The sequence below is a fragment of the Sus scrofa genome, chromosome X, assembly GCF_000003025.6.
Source record: "Sus scrofa isolate TJ Tabasco breed Duroc chromosome X, Sscrofa11.1, whole genome shotgun sequence".
Classification (NCBI taxonomy): domain Eukaryota; kingdom Metazoa; phylum Chordata; class Mammalia; order Artiodactyla; family Suidae; genus Sus; species Sus scrofa.
Window position 1 is genome coordinate 14,236,490 of NC_010461.5, and position 23,541 is coordinate 14,260,030.

The 23,541-nt window shown below is 55.5% G+C and overlaps 1 protein-coding gene across 10 annotated transcripts in view; it reads right to left on the bottom strand.

The window, feature by feature from the left end:
- RAI2 (retinoic acid induced 2) overlaps positions 10,287-23,541 on the bottom strand; it is a 386,296-nt gene continuing 373,041 nt past the window's right edge. For 9 of the 10 annotated variants that reach the window (XM_021080591.1, XM_021080586.1, XM_021080587.1 and 6 more), the window contains one exon: positions 10,287-12,274. In XM_021080591.1, coding sequence (XP_020936250.1) covers positions 10,655-12,250 — 1,596 coding nt within the window. In that variant the 5' untranslated portion in view covers positions 12,251-12,274 and the 3' untranslated portion in view covers positions 10,287-10,654. Of the gene's footprint in view, positions 12,275-21,832; positions 22,003-23,541 lie in introns of those variants that run through there. The other variant, XM_021080595.1, reaches the window with a different exon arrangement.

Consider the following 23,541-nt stretch of genomic DNA (forward strand, 5'->3'; position numbering starts at 1 on the left):
TTGGTACTCGGAACGTGCGAATGCGGGTACTCGCAGATTCGGTATTGCTCCCATTTTACGAACGGGGAAATGAGGGCAGAGAGGTTAAGGGACCTGTCCGGAGTCACACAGCTCGGAGAGAAGGGAGGTGGGAAGTGAATCCGGGCCGTGTAACTCTGAAGCTGGCACTCCTAACCTCTGTCCAGGGCTCTGGCCACCCCGTCCCTTAGCTGCAGTGACGCAGACTTCCTAGAGCTGCTACAGAAACATCTTGCGTGTGGGTATTTTCCGCATTTCAAGATACAGCGATGTCCAGCTTCAAAGTTTCATTCCTTCAGCTGAAAGATTTAGAATAGTCTCGTTTTATTATAACCCGGTGGGGTACATAAGATGATGAATTGAGGCACAGAAAGAAACTACTGGAGCTCCTTGTATTTATTTCATTCTTTGAACATGTTGACTTTTGCACATATTTTATAATCTGTGTGTTTATAGGCCATGCCTGTAACTTACAAATACATCCACATACTCTGAGATGAATGCCAAAAATGTTTCTTTGTATACCACTGATGAGATTTTGACTATAGTTTGCTTTATGTTCTAAGTATATTTCTAGAAGAGTGTAGAAACCACATTTGAAGAATCCACCTTGTTTTGAAGCAGATTGAACCGTATGATTTAAAAGAATCGATCAGGAGATCTTTTTTTTTTTTTTTCCCAAAGTGAGTTATAGGTTCCAGAGATTTCTGTCCCATGTGTCTAGATTTCTGCGTGCTGTACTGATTGGTGAGGAAGAGCATACTTGTACTTTCCCTGTGGGTTCAGTTCAGAACCCACACATTTATTGGGGGCCCCCTAAATGCCAAGCACTGTGCTACATAGGTGAGACAGAGAGGCCCTAACCTTGGCCCTGGAGGAGTTTGTGGTTTAGTGGGGTGGACAGGGACAGGCTCATTTTTTTTTTCCGTCTTTTTAGGGCCGCTCCCGCGGCAAATGGAGGTTCCCAGGCTGGGGGTCTAATTGGGGCTGTAGCCGCCGGCCTACGCCAGAGCCACAGCAACTCGGGATCTGAGCCATGTTTTCAAACTACACCATAGCTCATGGCAACACTGGATCCTTAACCAGGGAGGCCAGGGATTGAACCTGAGTCCTCATGGATGCTAGTCAGATTCGGTTCTACTGAACCACGATGGGAACTCCAGAGACAGGCTCACAATGGAATGAGGCGGACAAGACACGAGATGCTCTGAGTATGCACGTGCTGCCGTGGGAGGGTTGGGGGGGCTGGCTCTTAGCTTACGCTGGAGCAGTCATGGAAAGCTTTCCGGAGGAGGTGTTGTTTGGAGCTAAGTCTTAAAGGATTAGAAGGAGTAAGAAGGTGAGGAGGGAGTGTCAGGGTGCTCAAGGGTAGACCCACAGAGGTTTGTGCTGGAAACTGTCAAGCTTCCGTATTCCTGGAGCTTACACAGAGGTGGTCTGGGGCCTGCTCTCAGGAGGCCTGCGTGGAAGCTTCTGCATGGTTCGGGGGTACATCCAACACCAAATACCTTTTGGCAGCAGAATGATGTGGTGAGGCTTTGTTTTTACCAGAGCTCCTCTCGCAAAAGTACAGAAGAAGGTTGCAGAGGGAGGGAGCTAAAAGTGGAGACACGGGTCCACCCTCTTCTGAGGCCATTTCAAAAGTCTTGGCAGGGAGTTCCCTTTGCGGCTCAGCAGTTAACGAACCGGACTAGGATCCATGAGGACGCAGGTTCGATCCCTTGGCCTCGTTCAGTGGGTTAAGGATGCAGTGTTGCCGTGAGCTGTGGTGTAGGTCGCAGACGTGGCTTGGATCTGGCGTTGCTGTAGCTGTGGTGTAGACCAGTGGCTACAGCTCTGATTCGACCCCTAGCCTGGGAACCTCCATATGCTGCGGGTGCGGCCCTAAAAACGGGTCTTGGCCACGGGTGATGTGGGCTGAGTTGGGGCCAGCCAGTGTAGAGGAGAGGAATGATGGAGCTGAGCAACGGCGAGGAGAGCACGACAGAGCCCGTGGGAGGGGAAGGCGGGGCAGTGGCCGTGGGGACTGCCGCACGACCGACCCGACCCGACCAACCGACCGGGAAGAGGGCGGTGGTCAGGGAGGGAGATGCTGAGTTAAGCATCAGGGATGATGCCTGGGGGGACGTCTAGGGCCACCCTGTGAGGATGGCGGCTGGACGGAACCTTGCATGTGGAAAGAGAGCGGGAAGGGCAGGGGTCGTCTGGGCTGGACTAGAGCTGGGGAGGGACACACACCCCCGGGGCAGACGGCGCCGAGGATGAGCAGAGCGGCCGAGGTCCCTGTGGGACGACGGCAACGAGAAGCAGCGCGCGTGGGACAGAGGCAGAGAAGGACACAGCGGCCGCCGCCGCCGCATCTGAGGAGGGGCCCCAGGAAGAGACGTCCGAGAGGCAAGAGGAGGCGGACAGATGTGCCTGGAAAGCTCCGGACGGAGAGAGGCGGAGAGCATCGCCCGGCTCTGAAGGGTCAGGGAGAGGAGGCCTGACAGGCACCCAGGGCTCCGGGGTGATTATTGTCGCTCGTAAAATTCAACAGAAGCAGCACGTCTAGGCGTTCAAAGCGGGGAGGGGTGAGAAAGAGAAGGAGGAAGAAAGCAGGGAAAGGAAGAGGAAGGAAGGAGGGAGGGAGGGAAGGGGGAAGAAGGAACATCGGGAAAGCGGTGATTAAAGCGTCATTACTTTGGGAATGCGCACTGTCTCAAGGGGGCTCTGCTGCATCTTAACCTTCCTGGCTGCCCCGAGGGAAGGGCCTAGAGAGTAAATAACCAGGGCAGGTGGGCCGAGGGTCGAAAACGCGGTGTCCTGTCCGTCCAGGGCTTGCACAGATCCCGCTTGACCAAGATCCAGAACCAGCACAAAGCAGAAGGGCCGACGGTGGCTGAGCCGAGGGCAGGGGCCGGGACAGCGGGCGCTAAGTGAGGAGAGGAGGCTCTCTGGCGCAGGTCCGCCAGCAGCAGGGGTGGCTCCCCCAGCTCCTCTGCCCCGTCACCGGAGCAGGGGAAGCCCAGGGCCCAGCCATCCCTTCTATGTCGCCAGCCGGTCTCAGGGCGCTTACAGCCTGAGGGCCGGAGACTCGCTTTGTCCAGCCGTGTTGCTGCCGTGAGCTGCAGAAGCGTGTAGGGAAAGGAGCTGGGGCAGGTGTTCCCAGCCGTGGCCCTGGGGCTGCGCCTCGCAGGGGGGTGAGGAGACACCTGCAGGAGAGCAGGGACCATGCTCTGGGGCGGGCGGGCAGCTTGCGGATGAGAGCCAGCTGGCCAGCAGCGGTTGTCCAGCCATGCCCTGCCATCACCGAAGCTCTGAAGGGACACGATTGGAAGAGATTTTTTTTTTTTTCCTTTTTCATCTGCACCCTCGGCATATGGAAGTTCCTGGGCCGGGGACCGAATCTGAGCCTGAGCTTTGACTTATGCCACAGCTGCGGCAACGCCGGATCCTTAACCCACTGCGCTGGGCTGGGGATCGAACCCATGCCTCCACAGAGACAAGCCGGATCATTAAACCACTGGGCCATAGTGGGAACTCTGGAAGAGATTTTTGTGTGAGGCACCAGGGTGGAGAGGGCTCTGGGGACAGGAGAGCCACCCCGGTTGGAGACAAACAGTCCCCTCCCCTGGGCAGCCTGGAGGGCATCATGGCCTCGCAGCGCAGCCCAGGCAGCAAGGCTGGAACAATGACCGAGTCAAGAAAGGGTTTCCTCTGCCAGATGCTTGATGCATTTTGAAAAGATTCCCATTGAAAACAGTTGCAGTAAAAAGTCTCGGAGCTTAAAGAATTAGCCCTCCATTATCTGGCTCGCCCACTGCCTGCTAGTGGCGGTCCCCAGCCGCACAAAGAAAACAGACTGTTCTCATCCACTCTCAAGTACTTTAGAAGCACCATTCACTTACAAAGAGTTGATACCCTCTTTACAAATGATGTTATCCCTGGGTTAAGATGATTCCCCCAAGGACTTCTGCCAGGCAAGACCTTGTTAGCTGGTTTCCATTAGTGCGGTACTTGAAATCATAAAGCTGCATTAAAAAAAAAAAAACCCAAAAACACTTGTTAACAACAACCAAAAAATCTTAACTCCGAGTCCTGGCCTTGCTTCAAGGAAGCCTGAATTCCTGAGGGCATTTCAACTTTCTCCAGTGCCGCTGTCGCCGCCACCTTGGGGACTGACACCTGCTGACATCCTGTAAGGGGGGGGGTAGGGGGCTGAGTTTTGGGGTTGTGAGGATGGCCCTCGGCTCCTTGGATACTTGGCTGTTTCTCTGGCGAGGGACCGGGTCCCCTTCCAGCAGAGGGAGTGATGGCCGGGCTCCTGGCCCGCTCATTCTGAGCTCAGAGGTCATTAAACCGTACGTACCCCGAGTGTCCCCTCTACTCTTGGCTAAGATGCGACATAAGATACTGGAAGGCACACTGTCCTGGGAGCCAGAGTCCTGACAGAGAAGGCGCTGAAGAGGACAACCAGAGCTCACGCCAGGGCACGCACGGCCCGCTGTTGCCTGGCAGCTTTCCTCGACCCAGCGCGCAGGCCCTCCCTGCAGGCCGAGGGCCAGGCTGGCGGGACTCCGGACCAGAGCAGCTGCTGCTCTGTGACTTTTTAATATACTGGTCTTCTTCGTGCGACTTCCTCTGAATCAAGAGGCCGTTGGCCAAACAGAGTTTGAACCCTGCTAGGGAAATGGGGAGGACCCAACTGGAAGGCCTGGGAAGCAAACCATTTGGAGGAAGGGATTCCAGATGCCAAGAAATGAGACATGGGGGATGACGGTGGAAGCCAAGTTCTGACCATAAAGGAAAACCTGGGGAAGCCAGCGCGGTGGGGCCCAGTGAGGGTGTATGAACAGGCATGTAACGGATCACAGGTGGCGGGGTCCCACGGGAAGTGGGGCTGTCTCAACAGGCACGTAACGGATCCACGATGGGAGGTCACTATTCGGTGGTTTGCTGGAACCCACACTCAGTTCCCAGTTTCGATCTGGAGTTCTTCTTATTGTTTTTAAAAGATACCAGCTTTAGGAAGATAGAATTCCCATACCATAAATCCACCCATGAAAAGCACACCATTCAGTGGTTTTCTTTCTGAGCGTCTTGACGGAGCTGGGCGACCGCTACCACAGTCCATGTTAGAACATCTGCATCGCCTGCGTGGAGTTCTGGACTCACCAAGTAGATGGAGAGGCTGGGGAAGCACAACCAGGATGACAAGGGAGAATAAAGTAGGAGCCCAGAGGCTGCGAGAGGCAATGGGACTTTTGAGTCCGAGGGAAGGAGGCTGGGAAAAGACCGAGTATTTACGCCGGTCGGGGCGCAGTGGAAATGAATCTGACTAGGAACTATGAGGTTGCAGGTTCGATCCCTGGCCTCAGTAGGTTAAGGATCCGGTGTTGTTGTGAGCTGTCGTGTGGGTTGCAGACGTGGCTCCGGTCCCACGTTGCTGTGGCTGTGATGCAGGCCGGCAGCTGCAGCTCCGATTTGACCCCTAGCCTGGGAACCTCCATAAGCCTCGGGTGCGGCCCTAAAAAGCAGAAAAGAAAAAAAATTGGTACTTAAATAGGAAACTACTCAACAGAGGAGGTTTAGCCTTTGTTTCCATTAAGGACAAACAAAAAACTGGGCTTGATTACAGCAAGAAGGATTTAGGTAAAATTTGAGGGGGGAAAAAAAAACACATCCAGCTTCCTGGCAGCATTTGTAAATTCCTGGGTCATGCTGCCCTTGGAAGTAAGACTGTTGAGAAATCATGACAGGGTGAGTTTTGAATAAGGGTCCTTTCAGTGTCGTGGTGTTGGTACAGGGCTAAGGCATCCTTTATAACTCGCTGGCTGAGCGAGTGCCTGCCCCTTTTGTGAGGTGGGGTAGTCTTGCTGAATCCCTTTACTAGGGAGATGCTTCTAGAAGACCTTGTTACATGCCGGATGAGGGAGGGCCCTTCGGATGGATGAATGGAGGTTCCCAATAATAGTTTCCTGGTCAGATCAGCTTGAGGTAGCAAACCAGAAAATACGAGTGGGGACCAGAGTTCGGAGCTACCGACCTCTCTTTTGGATTTTCTTGATTAAATTCACTCTTCAAAGAATGTTTGAGCTCCTGCTAGGGGCCGGGTGTTAGAGAGACCCTACAGATAAAGTAGCAGCTCTCAACCAGGGGCGACTTGGCCCCCCAGGGGACTCTTGGCAGTGTCTGGAGACATTTCATTGCCACAATTGGGGCGAGGGAGGGGGTGCTCCTGGCATCTCACGGGTAGAGATCAGAGATGCTGCTTAACATCCTAGTGTGTACAGGATGGCGCCCTACAACAGAGAAGCATCCAGTCCCGGATGCCAACAGTGCCGAGGTGGAGGAGCCTTGAGATAAATTAAGATTCAGTCCCTGCTCTCCGAGCATCTGGCCTGTTCAGTGCGGTGTTCCATATTCCCGACGCCTTTTGGGACTGAGAGCAATGGTGCTATCCATACCAACGGGTGCATCGCATTCTTACTAACTGACCGGGTTACCAACCCTTCGATGTGACAAAAAGGATTTAGCAGAGAGAGGACAGGATCCAGGCGTCCTTTCGCGTGGTTACCAGCAGCGTGAGCCTACACTTTTATGTGAGTGTCTATACCGAATACAGTTGGATGGAAAATAACCTCCAAGTTGGGTTAACACAGTCAACCTCACCAGTTCCTCCTCTTTAACTTGAACTTGTTCGTAATTTTGGCAGAGCATAGCTGAAATCTCCATTTTGCTTAAAAATCCCCTGGTCTAATAACAGCGGTAGGTGGGACAATTGCACTAGTTTGGAACGAGTTCTTTCGAGTGCTCATATGTACTACATACTATAAAATCACCCATATGTTAATTAAAATCAAATCTCAATTTATTACAATGGCACCCTAAAGACGTCAAATACACCCTATTTCGTTTCGCTGAAGTGGGAGGTCAGTTATTTGACCTGCTGGTAGTATGCTGTTCTGGAAAATTGCCTTTTTTATTTAATGAGGAGTAAAGCCGGCCAGAATGACCTCTAAGGCTTTTTTTCCCCTGCTGTTAAAGTTTTCAGCTTAGCAACTTTCGCGTGTGGCTTTTTAGAGGCTTGGCGTCGGCATCCTTCAGCTTGAAATCCCCCCTTTACCGTGGTGCCAAGTGCTCTGGGCGTTCCAGTTAACTGGAATGGTCTTGAAACTAATTGAAAAAAAAAATCTGTAACTCAGACCCTTCACTAATTCATACTGGTTTCTGCCCCCAAAGGATCCAAATTCCTGTGGGTTCATTGGGCTTCAAACCCAATATTTAAGAATCATTGCAAAGTACATATTTTTGAGTTGTTGATGCTTAGAAGCTGCGAGCAGCAAACTCTTCTGAGCCTCAATTTTCTCACTTGTCAAATGAGATCCAAATCCTTTCCTGCTTTGTTTTATTAATTAGGCTATTTATAAAGATAATTACTATATTGACAGCCTCGCTCAGGAATCGGCAGCCTTTCCCCTTCCTCCCTCTCTCCTTCCTTCTTTCCTTCCTCCTCCCCCCCGCCCTTCCTTCTTTTGGAGTTCGGAGTTTTTTTCAGCATTGCAGACATTTTTTCATGCTTAAAAGTGTGACAGTTTTGCCTTTGAACCTAAACAAATGTTTGACCTTGCTTGAGAATTTTCGACTCACTGTCAAGGACTTCCTTGGTTAGGACAGCCACTGTATCCTCTTTTAAATCTTTCTTTTTTCCCTCTAGATCAACTAGTTTTTACTTTACCAGGAGGATCACCATCCCCAAATGTGGATCTTAGTAACGTATGCCAGTTTTTTTTTTTTTTTTTTTTTTTTTTTTTTTTTTTATCATTTCTGAACTGAAGCCAACTGAACCCATCTTGATAAGTCTGAGCAAGCATCAACATTCCTGGGGACGAATCATATTTCCTAAAAGACTCTGAAAAGCTGTTCTTTAGACTAGTTGGCCAAGACACCGTTTCTGAGAAGAGATGGGAAATTAAGTCAAGAGAAAAAGCCTGGAAATCCTGCATGGTTGAAACGTGGAAGGACGTGAGCTGGAGACAGTTGTGATTTGTGGGGAGCTTAGAGTGACCCCAGCTGGCTGAATCAGAATGGAGCGGAACAATGATGGGGCCTGAGGGCTTGCCAGTGGCCACCCCTGTGACGCCACGCGCACCGCACGGAGGGTCCAGGAACCATGGATCCAAGATGATGGTTCTTCCTCGAGGTTTGTGTGAAGGGCTGCCCGCTGGGGACTAGGAAGGGCCGGTGGAACGGAGCCACCAGGGAACCCGAGGCTCACTCTGGCTGTGGGCACAGGGCCGTCGCCCCTTCTCCTGATTTCCTAGCCAAGTAGATTCTGGTCGATTCTGGGAAGGGGGGAGGGGGCGGACCGAGGATGTCGCTGCCTCGGGAACGCGACCCTGGGCCCATCACGACACTCCGTGTTCGGCCTGCATGGATCTCAACCGGCAAGTCTCCCAACGCTACGGCCAGTCCCCATGACAACGGCCTCGCTTAGACCCCAGTGCCAGGCCCGCGGGTGGGCGGGAGGAGAGGCCTGTTCCAGGGCCGGGGGCCGGCCTGCCCGACCAGAGCCGACAGCTGAAGAGAAAAGGGCATCTTCAGATACAACACAGGGAAATGCGTAGCTCGATGTTTATAATGTGACTCCGGGTTCCACAGGCCTTCCTTTCCACCTGTGCGCCTCTCAGCTTTAAGCACGAGCATCCAAGGGGCAAACCGAGACTTCGCTTCCCTCAGAGCCGGATAGATAAGCAGCAGCTTTTCCCAGGACACTGCGAGGACAGGGGCCCTGCTGGCTGTTGGAGAAAAGCTGCCCGACACGGCGGGGGCAGCAGAAACGACCGCAAACCTGGTGAGAACCAGACAGCAGGTGAATGGGAAACGCTAGTCCCCGGGCGGGCGCATCTGTGCTGGTTGTATTTGAAAGTGGAACACACATCCCGGGCTCAGGAAACGGCCAGGAACCCACCAGAGGAGTCGAAACGGAAAAAGACAGCCTCACGGAGAAGCTGAAAGGAGGGGGTCTGGCCGGTGCTAGGGGAATGGAACGAGTCGGCCTCACAAGAAACAACGATTTATGCCTGTGTCGCACTTTGAAAAAGACATGCTAACAACACAGGCCAAGAACAGGAAAAAGAAAAGCCACGCTGGGTATATGGGACGGGACCAGCTCAAACCGTCACCCTAGACACGGAGGGCCTGGCCATAAAAGAACAGTCTGGCAACCGCTTTCCCTCCGGCTCTTGATCACAGTAACAGCTGGATACATCCGAATGGCAAGAAGTGAAAGGGCGAGCTCCGAGGTGAAAGGCAGGCCCGCCCGCGCGCCAGCGGGGTCTCATAGGCAAGTGGGGTGCGCCGCCTAGCGGGTCTGCCTTCCGTGTACACTCACAGCTCCTCCCCGGCGTGGGTGGCTCTGCGCTCTTCTCTTCCTCCAGGAGCATCGCTTCTGTCCCTCCAGAAACCGTTTCACCTCGGGCTCTGGGCCTCGGCGCCGTTGACAGTGGGGTTGGATGGCTCTCGGCTCTGGGGGCTGCCCAGAGTCCTGTCGCGAGGCTTCGCGGCATCCTGGTCTCCCCACCAGACGCCAGGAGCACCCCCTCCCCCAAGCGCGGCAACCAAAAGCATCTCCAGGCATTGCTGGATGTCCCCCGGGGAGGACCGTCGCCCCGACGTAAGAACCACGGGGCTAAAGGAACCAGGGAAGGCTATCGCCTCCCTCCTCGACCCCGCTCCCAAGCCCCGCTCCCCAGGGCCGGGAACCTCTCTGCGATTACCTCCTAATCCACCGACTCTCCTCTTGTTCTGAGTGGCCTTTGGTAACGCTTTTGACCTGCAGGGCTTCTCAGTCATCCAGCACAAGGATCCCACGGCCCTTGAAAAGAAAGTCCTTCCAGTTAAATTCGGGGAGGGGAGGAGGGGGGAAGCAGGTACATTTTCCTTTCGAAGCACTTGTCTGTTTTAGTCTGTGGAAGATTTCAGACATACAACTCTGCACATCCAGGGTCTCTGTGAACCGCAGGGGCCTTGGCTACCACCCCCTCTCTTTGCCTCATTTTACGAACGAAGAAAGAGGCCAGAAGGGGAGGGTCATCCGTATTTCTAATCATCCTTTTCCGAGGCCACAGGCCAGTACGAGTCTTCTTTGCCCGGTATGCCCAGTGTGCCTGGAGAACTTGGGTCTCCAAACAGGGGTTAACGGGCCAGGCTGTACAGGCGAGTTTGGGCCAAACCATGCCAGTTAAGGAAGGCAAATTTTAGAAATGATCGGATACTGCAACCAATTAGTGCAAACAAACATTTATTGTGAAATAGTCATCCTACCCTTTATTAGGTATTACATCATCAAAGCACTTGGTGGCAATGAAAATAGCTTTTTTACCCCTCTGATTCACCCAATATTCCATTAAAGCTGCAAAAAATGTGCAATCTGCTTGAAAAATAGGTTGCTCTTATTTACTCATTTGTGAAAAGTCAAAAATTAAAAAAGAAAATGATACTAGCTTACAGGGCCTCTACAGCCAATTCACATTCCCGCTCCCCAACTACTCCCCCAAATAATTAACAAAGATAATTTGTTTTAAATGCCTTTTTATAAAACCAATGCACCTTTCCCCATATTATAATCATAAAAATTTTAAAAAGCCACTATTTACTTCCTGGGAAAAAAGGTGGCGAGCCGTTGTTTTTTGATGGGGAGCATGTGTATTTCCTGGGAGTTCACTTTCTTTAACTTTATGCTCCGGTTTTTGATGGGTTTCCTAAGGGGCTCCGCGCTGCCCGCGGACTCTTCCGCTTGGCTGCTGATGTCGTAGCCCTGGAGCATGGCGTCTTCTCTCTTGAAGGAGAAGTTCTTGGTGGACACCCCCGAGAGGCCTTTGATCTTGCCACAGAAGATGGTGGGCACAGTGTCTTCCACGGAGACAATCACTTTGGCCGCCTGGGACTCGCTCCCGAGCTCAATGTTATTCTCAGCCTTGACCTCGCCGCTGGGCTGGCGAGGGGGCTCGGCAGCGTCACTGCCGCCCAGGTGCCTCTCCATTGCGGCGGCGGCGGCGGCCTCGTGGGGTGTGGCGGGGGCAAAGGGCACTTCCACACCACCACCGGGCGGTGTCTCCATCGCGGCGTGACCGGGGCCATCCACCGCCCCGCTGCTGTCACACAGTGTCTCCGGCGGTGGCGGGGGCTCCGATCGCCGGTGGGTTGCTAGCGACAGGTCGAGGGCCGCGTCTTCCTGGCAGGCGGGGGCACTGACGTCGCCAGCCTTGAGCCAGGGCACCGACTTCATGGAGAGATCCAGGGCCTCGTTCTCACTGCCCATCTTGATGACGGTGTGGCGGCTGAGCTGGAAGTACTCCCGCGGCTGCAGGAGCTCGAAGGGCTTCAGTTCCTCCTTCTGCACGGCGGGCGGGCCGCCCCTAAAGGGCTGGAGGCCGAAGGAGGACGGCGCCTTGGGGCAGCCGGGGCTGAACTTGGACTCGGAACTCTGAGGCACGGGGATGGGGATGGGGATGGGGACGGGCACCGGCAAGGGCACGATCACGGGGTAGGGCACCAAGAGGGTGGCCGGCGGAACCAGGGGCGACAGCGGGGCGTTAAAGGGCTGGGGGGGCACGGGGGCGTAGCCCGGAGGAGGCTGACAGGGTGGGGGGCCCAGAGCGCCCTGCGAGGGAAACAGATTCTGGAGCACGGCTTCGAAGGGCAGGCTGGGCTCCTGCGGCTGGCTGGGGATCCTCAGGTCCAGGAGCTGGGGCTGCGCCTCCGGGTCCTCGGCTCCCTGGAAGAGGTTGCTGTGGACGGCGCCGGAGGAGCACGGGGCCTCCTGGGGCAGGACCAGCGGCGAGTTGAGGTGCTGGAAGACGTGCTGCTCCAGCACCACCGGCAGCTGGACGGGGCCCTGCGTGGTCATGACGTAGGTGGCGTTGCCGTTGGGGTTGAGCTCGGGCGCCGAGCTGCCCTCCACTTGCATGTGAATGGGCATCACCACCGGGCTCTCCCCGAGGCACAGGGGCTGCAGCACGGTGGCCGCCACCTTCAGGGCCATGCCGCTCTGGGACTCGGCCGGCGGGTTCAGAATGGACGGCGCCGGCACGGTCACCAGGGCCTTCTTCACCAGGTCGGTGGAGTTGATGTTCCAGGCCTCGGTGGTGATCAGCTGGGCCATGCCATTCTCCAGGCGGTTGCTGGCCAAGGCGGGGGCCGAGTCGGTCATGTCCATGGACAGGTTCTGGGACTGCAGGTCATCCATCACTCGGCTCTGATGCCACTTGGCCTGCAACACAGAACACACAATCGGAATCGTCCCTCAGAGACCACGCACATCCACGGTTTAAGAGCTCTCTCGGTATCTCAGGGAGCCGGGGAGCACACCCGTCTCTCTGTGTACACGGGCACGCCACGGATCGTTCCCAACATACACGAACACACCCGTCTGATCAGCTGTGCGTGGACGGCCCCAATTTAACAGACGATTAAACGATAAGCACAGATGATGTAATGACTACATAGCCGAGTGAGGTTAAACAGAGTATCGCAAAACCCAGCACTCAGCTTGGAGGTTCAGCCTGGCACAAACACAGAGCGTGGCTCCCCGGTGCTGTGTCGGACCCTTAAGATAGGCGGAGACTAGACTGGTTCAAATCCAAAGCAGCAGCCAAGACGTGGTGTCCTTTAAGAAAAAAAGCAGAACCCTGTCACACTGGAATATTCTATGACCTTGGAAGGGGGCCATCCCAATTATGGAAACCATTTAAAAAACGCTTTGAAGCAGCAATAATTCTTCCAAAAGAGGCTTGAGGAGGGGAGCGGCGGTGTATTTACACAACGGTCATTACAGCTGTCACCCTTCGACCAATGACAGCTCCCTTTCCTCCAGTACGAGTGAGAGCCGCTCCAAGGAGCAAGGTGAGGAAGGGATGACTCCCATGAGTGCTCATCAGTCAAGTGTCACTTGCCCCAGGGAGCTCGTCTGTCTGACCCGTGACCTCTCCTAAGTTCTAGGTGTCCAGAAGAGGGGATGCTGATGGATCCAGGGCTGGGGAAATGGAACGCTGGTTGGAACCAAACATCCTCAAGGGTGAGCCATGCTTTCTTGATGTCTGGGGCACCTCTGGCCGCCTCCTGAGAGGCCAAGGGAGCCCAGCGCGGGTACTTCCTGGAGGAAGCAGGGCTGCAGCTGCAAGATGGCTCTCCATGGAAACGCGTCCATATTTAGCCTTGTTGCCATGGAGAAGGCAGGCACCATGTCTAACTCGGGGATCTGTGCCGCCCTGGCGTCTGGTGGGGCTCAATAATAATTCAATAATCCTCAGTCTTGCTGGGCGGGCCTCGGGCAACTCCAAGGCTTGACCTCACCTGTCTCAGGAGTCTAGAATTTCATCGGGTGGTCAACTCATCCTTCTCCTCTCACCCCGAAACTACCAACGCGACTTCCAAGACAAGAGAGGCGGCCCAGCACACCATGGGATTAGAAGTAAGTAAATGAGGCCTCACTATGGGAGGGCAGCTTTAACAGATGAACCACTCAGTGATGCTTCCAGACAATCAAAATATGTCACGTACACAGAACAAGGAGTTTCTCTGAAGCAGGAGGAAGCGGGGCGGGGTGGGGGGCAAGGTGCGCCGCAGCAATGAACCTGCGAGGTGGCCCAGCCTGCTGGCCAGCGATGCCCCTAGGGCAGCGTAGGGAGGAAGCCTGCCCCCAGGGAGCTGGAGGGGACTTGCCCCAGCTTGAAGGGCCTGTTTTTTCTGAGAGGAGTGCTCCCCGATTCAGCCCAGAAAATGCCATGCCTCCAACACACCACTTATCCGACCAATCCATCTGCTGAATGCCTACAGCACGCCAAGGCTCTGCTGAGGGCTGGGGATGCTGCCATGAGCGACACAGATGAGGCTCCGGTGTTCACGGGGATTCTAATCACGAGGGGGAGCGTGTCTTTGATCGGAAAGAGACCAGCCGGCATGCAGAAGCCTCAGAGCGAAGCCAGGAGAGAAGAAGCATCAGCCTTGGTGGGACAGAGCTATCGGCCACTCAGGAGCAGCCCTTCGAAGGCTCTGAGCTCCTAAGGGCTCCCACAGAAGGTCTGCCTTGTCCCTCTGAGTGGCCAGAACTCTTCAGGGCAGGTGACAAAAGGATGAAAGGAAGCTTGGGCAGGGCTCGTGCGGACAAGCACTGCAGCCGTCAGAGAAGGATCCCATGACCAGCCCTGTGAGGTGGCATCGGAGAGCCTCCAAGGCAGGTCAGCGGGGCAAGGACTGTTCCGTGCTTCCTGGGAGTCTGGGATGATCCAGCTGTGAGACTGCTTTCTCATGATGGGTTATACCTTCCAGATGTGCCCCCCGCCACTGCCAAGAGCAAGAAGGCACACTTCTCCACGCCTCTGCCACCTGCCCCGGCACCCACCTTCAGCTCAGGTGGCCGCTTGCATCTCTTCCTGTGCAACCGCACGCCTCTCCCTCCCTGGCCCTGGTTCTAGGGCTGCTAATCCTGCAGAACCTTCCTGCTCAGGGTGTGAGGAGCCAAAGTAACGGACCTCCCACGGGCCCCTGCTCCTCTCGCAGATGGAAGAAGCCAAAACTTGCAGAGCATGTGCCATGCGCCATGCCCTCTGCTGAGGACTTCCCACGCGTTACTTCCTTCGACGCTCAGAACGACCCTACAGGAGGGGTCCTATGATTGGGCCCATTTTATTGGTGAGAAAAGTGATCTCCCAGGAAGGATAGATACCTCACTCAAGGGTGCACTGAGGCTGCGATTAGACCTCAGGGTCAACCCCGGGTTCCTTCGTCTCTCGGGAGCTGGGAGGGCCACACCCCTCCATGCATTTTTGTCTCTTGGCGGAAGCGACCGGGCATCCTCCCTGTCAGTACGGAGCACATGCGACTGCAGAGCTGTGCGTGAGGAGGCAGGCGAACCTCAGAGTTCTTACGAGGGGCGGCCAGGCCCTTTCCAAAAGATCACTGAACTGTCTGCTCGTGCTCTTTCCTCCACCAGAGCCTTCCTCTGTCCCTCTTGCCATAGAGGAGCCGAAGGATCACCAGGGGTTCTGTCCTTGGGGAGCGCAGCCCCAAGCAGCCACGGTTCTGTTAGCGGAGGCCTAGGAGGCCTCCGTCCACCCAGCCTACCACCAGCTACCCGCCACCCCACCCGCCTTCCCGAGACAGATGTCACGTGGGAGGGAGGGCACGTCCAGTCCCGCGGGTTCCAGGGAGGCCATCTGACCCCCTGCTGGGAACACTAGCCTCTGGGAACTGCTGGGGCCAGCTGGGATGCAGGCAAGGCTGGGATGCAGGCAAGGCTGGGATGCAGGCAAGACTGGGATGCGGGTGGGTCTGAGCAGCTATGGCCTCTCAGGGGCCTGGGGCCAAAGTCTCACTCCTGCCTCCTCCCACATGACAGCCTTGGACCAACCGGCTGACTCAGCCCAAGTAGGCCGCTGGCTGGCTGAATGGAGGCTTGGTTCCCCCACCGTGTTCAGAAGCCCTGCCCCCCCTCAGGTGACCTGCGGGGCCCAGGGCTACCTGGCCTGTACCCTCTTGCCTTCCACGGGGGGCTCTGCCCCTCTCTCTGCTCCTCCCCAACTCTGGGTCAGCAGCTGGGGGGCCTGAGCGGGTGTCCCCGCTGCAGGCGCTAATGCTGGAAGCCGCAGTGATGCCCTGAGGAGAACAAGCAGCTCAGCAAGGGAGTGTTCAGAGAGCGAGTTTCCGTCCCCTCGGAAGCCAGATAATGACCGGAGAGAAGATGGAGGCCTGTCCCCTAGTGATGGACGCGGGGGAGGTGCGCGCAGGGGGCCTCTTCAGATCAAGGAGTGTCCCGGGAGCGACCAACTAATGCTCAAGCAGAGGGGGCCGTTTCTTCAGATGTCGCTGTGAACCTTCTGTGTGGGTGTTTCAACCCCTTGTTTGCCCGTGGATTTAAAAGAGGTCAGCCGTCCATTCTGCCTGCACCCATGATCCTGGGGGCACAGGGTGGGCTCAGAACCCAGGGGCGGGGGCAACCTGCGCCTGCAGCTTGCTGGAGACTGGCGCTCTTTGGATCCTTGGCCAGTGGCTGGGGCCGAAGGGCTGGGGGCTGAGGGCCCGCCCAGTGCAGCCTCTGCGACCCCAGAGAGGAGGTGGGGAGCTGTCTGCGGCAGGAGGTGGGCTCGGAGACCTGGGCGGGTCGCAGAACTGTGACCGACCTGCACCGCTTGTCTGACTCTCAGGAGATCTTCGTACAGCAGAGGCGGGCTGTCTTAGGATCGGCCCCTCGGCCTGGAGCCCTCTGGGGCCTTGACCTTCGCCCAGCCAAGTCCTGCTCACCTGTCAGATTCCCCCGTACGCCGCTGAGCTCCCACAGGACCCGACCTACCCCTGTCCACCCGGCCCCTCGCCCTCCCCCCTGCCTGTCTGTCCAGGAGCGAGGGCCTGCCTCACCACCTCACCTTCGCATCCGCTCAGCAGGTGCTTCGCGGGTGCTCGGCAGGTGCTCTCAGAGGCAAGGACCGCATGAAGGAGGATGCAGGCCTTCTCCGGGCCAGCCTCTTGCCACACCTACAGAACCCTGGTGGTCAAGGCCGGCGGGGGCCTTAAAGCCAACACCGCTCTCCTCCTCCTGGCCCCTTTTACAGATGGAGAAATCGAGACCCAGAACGCCTGGCTGAAACCTCTGAGGCCAGTTACCACGGAAGCCACGGCACGATGCTGCGGAAAGCGCCGAGGTCGAGCCCAAGGGCGCCGGGACGGGAACACGGCAGCCAGAGCCCGTGCACGCCGGCAGGACCCCGACCACGACGCAGGAGGTGCCCTGGCACTTTGTGCACAATCGCGAGGCTCACAGCGGCGACCTGTGAGTGACTTCGTCTCGGATCCCTGGGCTTCTCCGACACACCCAGAAAAAGGAAAGCAAAGCGAAGCAGCGTGTGTGTGCGCCGTTTCCCTTAAAAGGAGTCACGTTAGCGAAGAAGCCAACCTGGCGCCCAACTCCCTCCCGGGCTGTCAGTCAGTGACCCACCCCACAGGGGCACCCACTGGGTGCCCCCGGAAGCCGTGCCCGCCTCCCAGGCCTCTGCTTCCGGAGCCCTGCACAAAGCACTCCATGTACGGACTGACATTTTCACAACGAGGAGGCATTTGGGGCTTGAGTTCAAAAGTGAAAACACTTGACCACTCAGATAATTTAAACTCTTCTCTAGATCGAAGGATGCATTTATTTCCTTGCTGGAGGCAGTTACCACCGAGTTCCTCTTTCTCTCACAAATAACCCAGTGCCGTCGGCTACATCCTAAATGATCCCTTGGGGACCCTGAGGAGCCTGCACCAACTCCAACTGAAGGAAGCTCAGGATGTGGCTGTGAACCCCCTCTGGCCGCGGACTTTGGACAAAAGCCCTGGGGCATGGCAGGAGCCCCTCTCAGAGGCCCCCATCACCTTCTAGAGAGGGGCTTGATTCCATCTTGTGAACTGAGAGCATTTTCACCACAGAAACAACCATCAGGACAACCACAGGCCTCTGGTCTGCAGCGCCAGACACCTCTGAGGACACGCTTGAAGACGGGGCTCCGGGTATCGGGGACAGGGGTGACCTCACAGCAACTCAAGCCGGGAGCCACTGCCTGCTAAGGAGCCCTGTGAGGAGCCCGGGACACTGGGATGAGGTCACCGGCACAAGGGAAAGGGGGTCAGCCTCAGGGGCCGTGGTCTGGGTGACGCGGACTGCCCTGGGCAGATTCCAGCTCCAAGACTGGGATGCTGCCCGGCGGGCAGCTCTGGAGCTCCCTGGCCCCGATCCTGGGGACACCCCATTCAGCCCCAACAGCCTGCAGATGTGACCTGCTCTCCTCCCTCGAAGTCAGCCTCATCTAGTTTTTTAATTTATTTATTATTATTATTATTATTTTTTTTTTTGGTCTTTTTGCTATTTCTTGGGCCGCTCCCGCAGCATATGGAGGTTCCCAGGTTAGGGGTCTAATCGGAGCTGTAGCCGCCGGCCTACACCACAGCCACAGCAACTCGGGATCCCAGCCACGTCTGCGACCTACACCACAGTTCATGGCAACGCCGGATCCTTAACCCACTGAGCAAGTCCAGGGATCGAACCCGCAACCTCATGGTTCCTAGTCGGATTCGTTAACTGCTATGCCACAACGGGAACTCCCTCATCTAGTTTTTTTAAAATCGAGATAAATTCCTTCCTCTAAGACATTCATTTTCCAAAACTACACCCTGCTACTATGTGTTTTCTGACAGTAAAATATCGACAGCTTTGCTTTTTTGCATGGAGCCCGTAAGCAGCCATCAAGTTTTTAGGTCAGAATCGAATCATCCATGTCCTTGCTGCTCATATGTCCATGTCCTTGGAGCAGCAGCAGCAGCAGCATCTGGGAGCTTCTAGAAATGCAGAGTCTCAGGCCCTGCCCCTGACTCAGAACCTGGCTGATCTGTATGCACGGTCCAAGCTGACAAGTGCTGGCTAAGTCCTGGTTCTCGAACTTGGCTGCACGTTAGAAACATTTGCGAGTTTTAAGATATACTGATGCCTGGGTCCCCCAACCCAGACTCTGACTCAGCTGCTCTGGGGTGCAGCTGGGGCATAGGGGTTTTAAAACATTTCCTAGGTGACTCTAGTGTGCAGCCAGAATGGCCTTGATCCAAACACCAAAGAACAAGACACCTGGTCAGCCAGCCACCTTCTTCGTAGCGGCCGATCTTGCTTCTTACTTCACACAAAAGACTAAACCCATCGAACCCCAAATTCCCTCAACTTCTGCCCTGGCCTTTCCAGTATCTTCCCAGGTCCCCCGGCCCTGGGGCGAAAACGAGGTGTCTCTCATTGTAAGGCTGACCTAAGCGTCCTGCCCCTTCCAGGGGCAGCCTTTTCTATTTTCTGCTCTCAACCTAGCACTAAATTACCTCCTCAATGATCGACCCAATTCTGTATAAAAAACACTACCGCTTCCTATAAGTTAAGTGAGCAAAGCATAATTTTCATCTTTTAATACGTGGCTATGGTTCTACCATCCAGGACTTAATATGCACTGAATAGCTAAGAAATAATTCCAAATGGGTAAAAAATGGTTCTGTGCTCCCTATAGGGTGTGATAATTGTCAATTACTTGCCCCAGTGATTGAATTTTGCACTTTAAACAGCACAAGGCCCTTCTACAGAACCTGTGAACCTAATTATCACGCAAATATATTCCCAAATTGGCGGAAATGTGGCGAATACACAAAACAGTCACTCGGCTTACTGCCGATGGCCTCGTGCAGGCAGAGATGGACACGGCGCTCCAAGAGGACCACAACTACCCAGGTCAGCATTAGACAAGATTTCCCCGACACGGCACTTAGCAAAACACAGGAGTTCCCGTTGTGGCTCAGCAGGTTAAGAACCTGACTAGCATCCTTGAGGATGCGGGTTCACTCCCTGGCCTCGCTCCGTGGGTTAAGGATCCGGCGTTGCCGTGAGCTGTGGTGTAGGTCGCAGACGCGGCTCGGATCCCGTGTGGCTGTGGCTGTGGCGTAGGCCGGCGGCTGTAGCTCCGATTCCACCCTTAGCTTGGGAACCTCCACACGCCGCGGATGCAGCCCTAGAAAGAGAATAAATAAAATAAAATAAATAAGTCAGTGGTGGCCGTGCAGTTTATGACTGGCCTCGCCTTTGAGAAGATGGGCCGTGGCTGTGGGGCGTGCTGTCAGACAGGATGGAGGGCAAATCTTAGCTCGGATGTGATGTGACAGTGATGAAAAATGGGAGACGTGGGCCCAGGAGGCAGAGGGAGCAGCGAGCCTGAGCGTCATAAACTGGCCACTGACACCAGGGTTCTCCAAGGTCTTCCGGGGGAGCAGGGTGAGGTCGTCATAAAACTCACTGATGTTCGCTTTGCCATCGCAGCCTTTTTATGCCCATTTTTCTGTTTTATAGTGTATGGAATAAATACATACAGGAAGACATATATAATTTAACAATGTGTATGTGTCGAGAGGGTGTTCAAAAAAAAATTTTTTTTGATAGGAGTGCAAGCATGAAAAAGTTGTGACTCAGCAGGAGAGACAGAGTCTCCAAAGGCCAGCAAGACTTTCAAGGTTCCCCTGTCTGAACAAGTCTGGGAGTCCCTTCCCAGGCCAGCCCTTCCATCTGGCAGAGCAGGAGGCTGAGGTTCAGAGGGTGACTGAGGCTCAGAGGCTGGAGCCTGCCAGGCTCTCAGACGGGAGCTCCTGCGAAAGCACACGCCCACATCCCTTGCTTTGGGGTCACATCTCACATCTAAGGGGTCCCTGGCTACGTACGCCTCTATCCCGTAACCAGCACTGAACATGACAGTTATGTGCGATGGTCTGATTCAACCATCGAACTACCAAATAGACTTGGATGGGTGAGTTGCTGGATAAAAACGATGAAATAAACCCTTGAAACCGTGATACCTCACAGACAAGTAAATGATACAGAAGGAAAGGATGGGATTACACCCCCCCCAAACACACACACACACACACACACACACACACACACACGAGCTCTTTGTGATAAAGTCATGCGATGTCCCTGGGACTCAGTTTTCCCTTCTGTAAAGTGGGGGTACGGCCCTGTTCTCCTGTGGGTTGCAAAGTTAACTCAGGCTGCCCGCCGGGAAGCAGCTGATGGAGGCTTCCAGGAACGGCTGCAGGCCCTGAGGCCGGAAGAGGTGGGCTTCAAGAGAATCAGACAGAAGCAGCCACGTGCTCGAAGGGGCAGGGGAAGGGCAGAACGGGGGAGGGGGGCCTCTTTCTGGGCCACTCCTGTGACCTCTGAGAGAACTCAACGCCCCATCCTCCCAAGTCCAAGGCCGCAGCGTGGGTGCAGGGAGCAGCGTGCTGACCAGCAGGCTGGGGGTGGGGGGAGGCTGGACAGAGGAGGTGGGCAGGGGAGACGCACAGGCGGAAAGCAGGGGAGAAGCTAAGCCGACCTCGCCAGCTCAGTAAGAGCACCGCCTGCCTCTCCTGGGACCCCAGTGCTCGGGGCAGGGCGGTGTCTCCGGGGTGAAGACCTCACGGCCCTGGCCAAGAACCCACTGCGTGCCAGCGCACCGGCTCTGTGGTCTCTCGAGGGAGGGCTGGGCCCTGCCAGGTGAACAACTGCTTGGAAAGAGAAATATGAAAGGCGGGCACATCCGCCTACAGGGACGACCTCACGGCCAGAGCGGGGCGCGCACAGGCCCAGTTTTCTTTTTCTATCAGTGGCCTCGGCGGGCTCCCACCAGGGCGCGAGAGGGACCCGGGAGTGTGGCCTGAGCGGGCACTGTGGGGGCGCCCTGGCTCCTTTCTGGCCCAAGAGGAGCATGGCAGATGTCTTCGCAACCCCGATCTCCTTTCAGCCTCCCCATTCGGTCTGGCTGACCCCGGGCCGCAGCACAGGGAACCAGGGTCATGCCCGCTGGTGTATTTACTCGATCAGAAACTACGGGAGCACCGACTGTGTGCCAGGCGGGCCGCTCCCATTGCTCCGCCCTGGGGCTGTTTCCTCCGCAGGCTCGTGGCCTCCCCCGCAGCTCACCTCCCTAAGGATTAACCCAGTGACCCGCTCCGGGTGACCTGCTTCTGACAGGGCTCCTTCGAGGGCCTCCGTTCGTGCAGAGGTGAAGGCGTCAGGCTCTAGAAGAGCGCCAGCCCCTAGACGGCGGCGCGAAGAGCTGTCAGTGGGCGGACGTCTCTAAGGTAGAGAAGAAAGGTTGATTTGCCAGGGAGGGCTACCCCGACATGAAGAGGAGGGACGCCCCCCAAGGGGTGCTGAGCCCCGGCGGAAGGGAGATGCTGCCCCCAGAATTACCGGAGGAAATCAGAAAGAAGTGCTGTTGGTGGCAGGGGGGACACTCACCTGGACAGTGGGCGGTGACAGTCGCTGAGTCCCTGCCTTCGGCCAAGGCCCCACAGCCCCCCGCTGGACGCAGAGAACCCCGGACAGCCTCAGGGGCTGGAGTGGCCATGCTGGGCAGGGGTGCAGGTCACATCCAAGATCTCAGGTCAGAGTCTGTCACCCACAAAGCTATGGTTTGGGGACCTGCTTCTGGCAATAAAGACACCTCTCGAATAAGGGACAAAGACAGGGCAACCTGCCCCTGCAAGAGAAAGAGACTTCTAATTGGATCGAGATACAAAGGTTAAATTTTTGTTCTGGGAAAAGAACTGTTTATAATCCTGTGTCATTAGCAGGACATTTTCCAGAGCCTAGTGTGCCAGAAATAGACCCTCTGAGGGGTCACAGAGGAAGGGGTGCAGAGCTGTGAAGTGCAAAGGCTTGGCGTTCAGAGTTGCCCTTTCTCCTGATGCTCCTGAGCCCCTCGCCACGCTCAGCACCAGAAACAGTGCCAGTCTCACCCTGGGGCACTGCCCGCCCCCCCAGCCCCCCGGGCCCGCAGACTGGCCAGAAGGCCAAGCTTTTAACTCCCACAGGCCGAAGCTCAGCTTTCGGCTCTGCCGAACTTTGCTAGCCCGGGGACCTTGGGCAAGTGAGTGCTCAGGCTCAGTTTCCCTCCGTGCAAAACGGAGAAGAAAAAAGACCCCGGGGCGGGGCGGGAGGAAGACCTGGGGTGGTTGTCAGGATGAACGGAAGGGATCCATGGAAAGACCTTGGCCCAGTGCTGGGCCTGTAGAAAGTGCTCGATAAAATACGGCTAACGTCATCGCCGTCATCCCCACCGCCACCGTCCTCAGCCTCATCATCATCATTCTCCTGATCACAGCCATCGGCACGTCATCATTGTCCCTGTTTGCATCTTGTCACCAGCGTCTACCCTCACGGTCAGATCCCTCCTCGCCTGCATCTCCTGTCAGCACCTTAAGTGGCATTACAGATGCCCCGAAGGGTTCATCCATTCAGGGTAAAACCCTGTTTGTTCAAACGTTCCCTTTCAATCAGCTGCTAGGAACTGGGAATGCATTTTTCTTAGAATTAATGTTGCATCTGATGGTGAGGTTTCCTAATCCCCAACATAGCTGAAATAGTGAACATTTGCAGTGAAAATACAAAACAACCAACACTGCTGCCCTGCTGGAAATGAGAGACAATGGGAAAACAGCTCAATAAATACAAAATCGTAGTTCTCATTTAGGCTGAGAGGCTGGGGAAGAAAGACGAGGGGGCCGGAGCCTTTTGTTTCTTGACTATGGACTCGCGAACATCTGCAAAGTTCCAAAGTTATCACCGATTGGCTAGGACGCATAATTTCACTTCAGATCCTACAGTTTCCTTTTGCTTTGACCCAAGCGCCTAAGTCTCCTCCACGGCGTAGCTGCAGGACGAGGGGCATTTTCTCACAAGAGTGACAGCACCAAGGGAGCGGTGGAAGAGGAGAGGAAGAGCGTAAGGGCAGGAGGGAGAGAGAAAGCCAAGGAATTTTCTGAGATAACTGGGCGAGAGTTGAAGGAAAGAAGGTGGGGGTGGGGTGGGGGGTGGAGAGATTAAAAAGTGTGTGTGGATCCAAATGAGAAAGAGCTTGCTCAGCTGGAAGAGATAAAAGAGAAGCTCAGGAAGAGCTGCCTGAAAAATACTGGATGAGCGTTATTCAGCTGGCCACCAGGGGACGC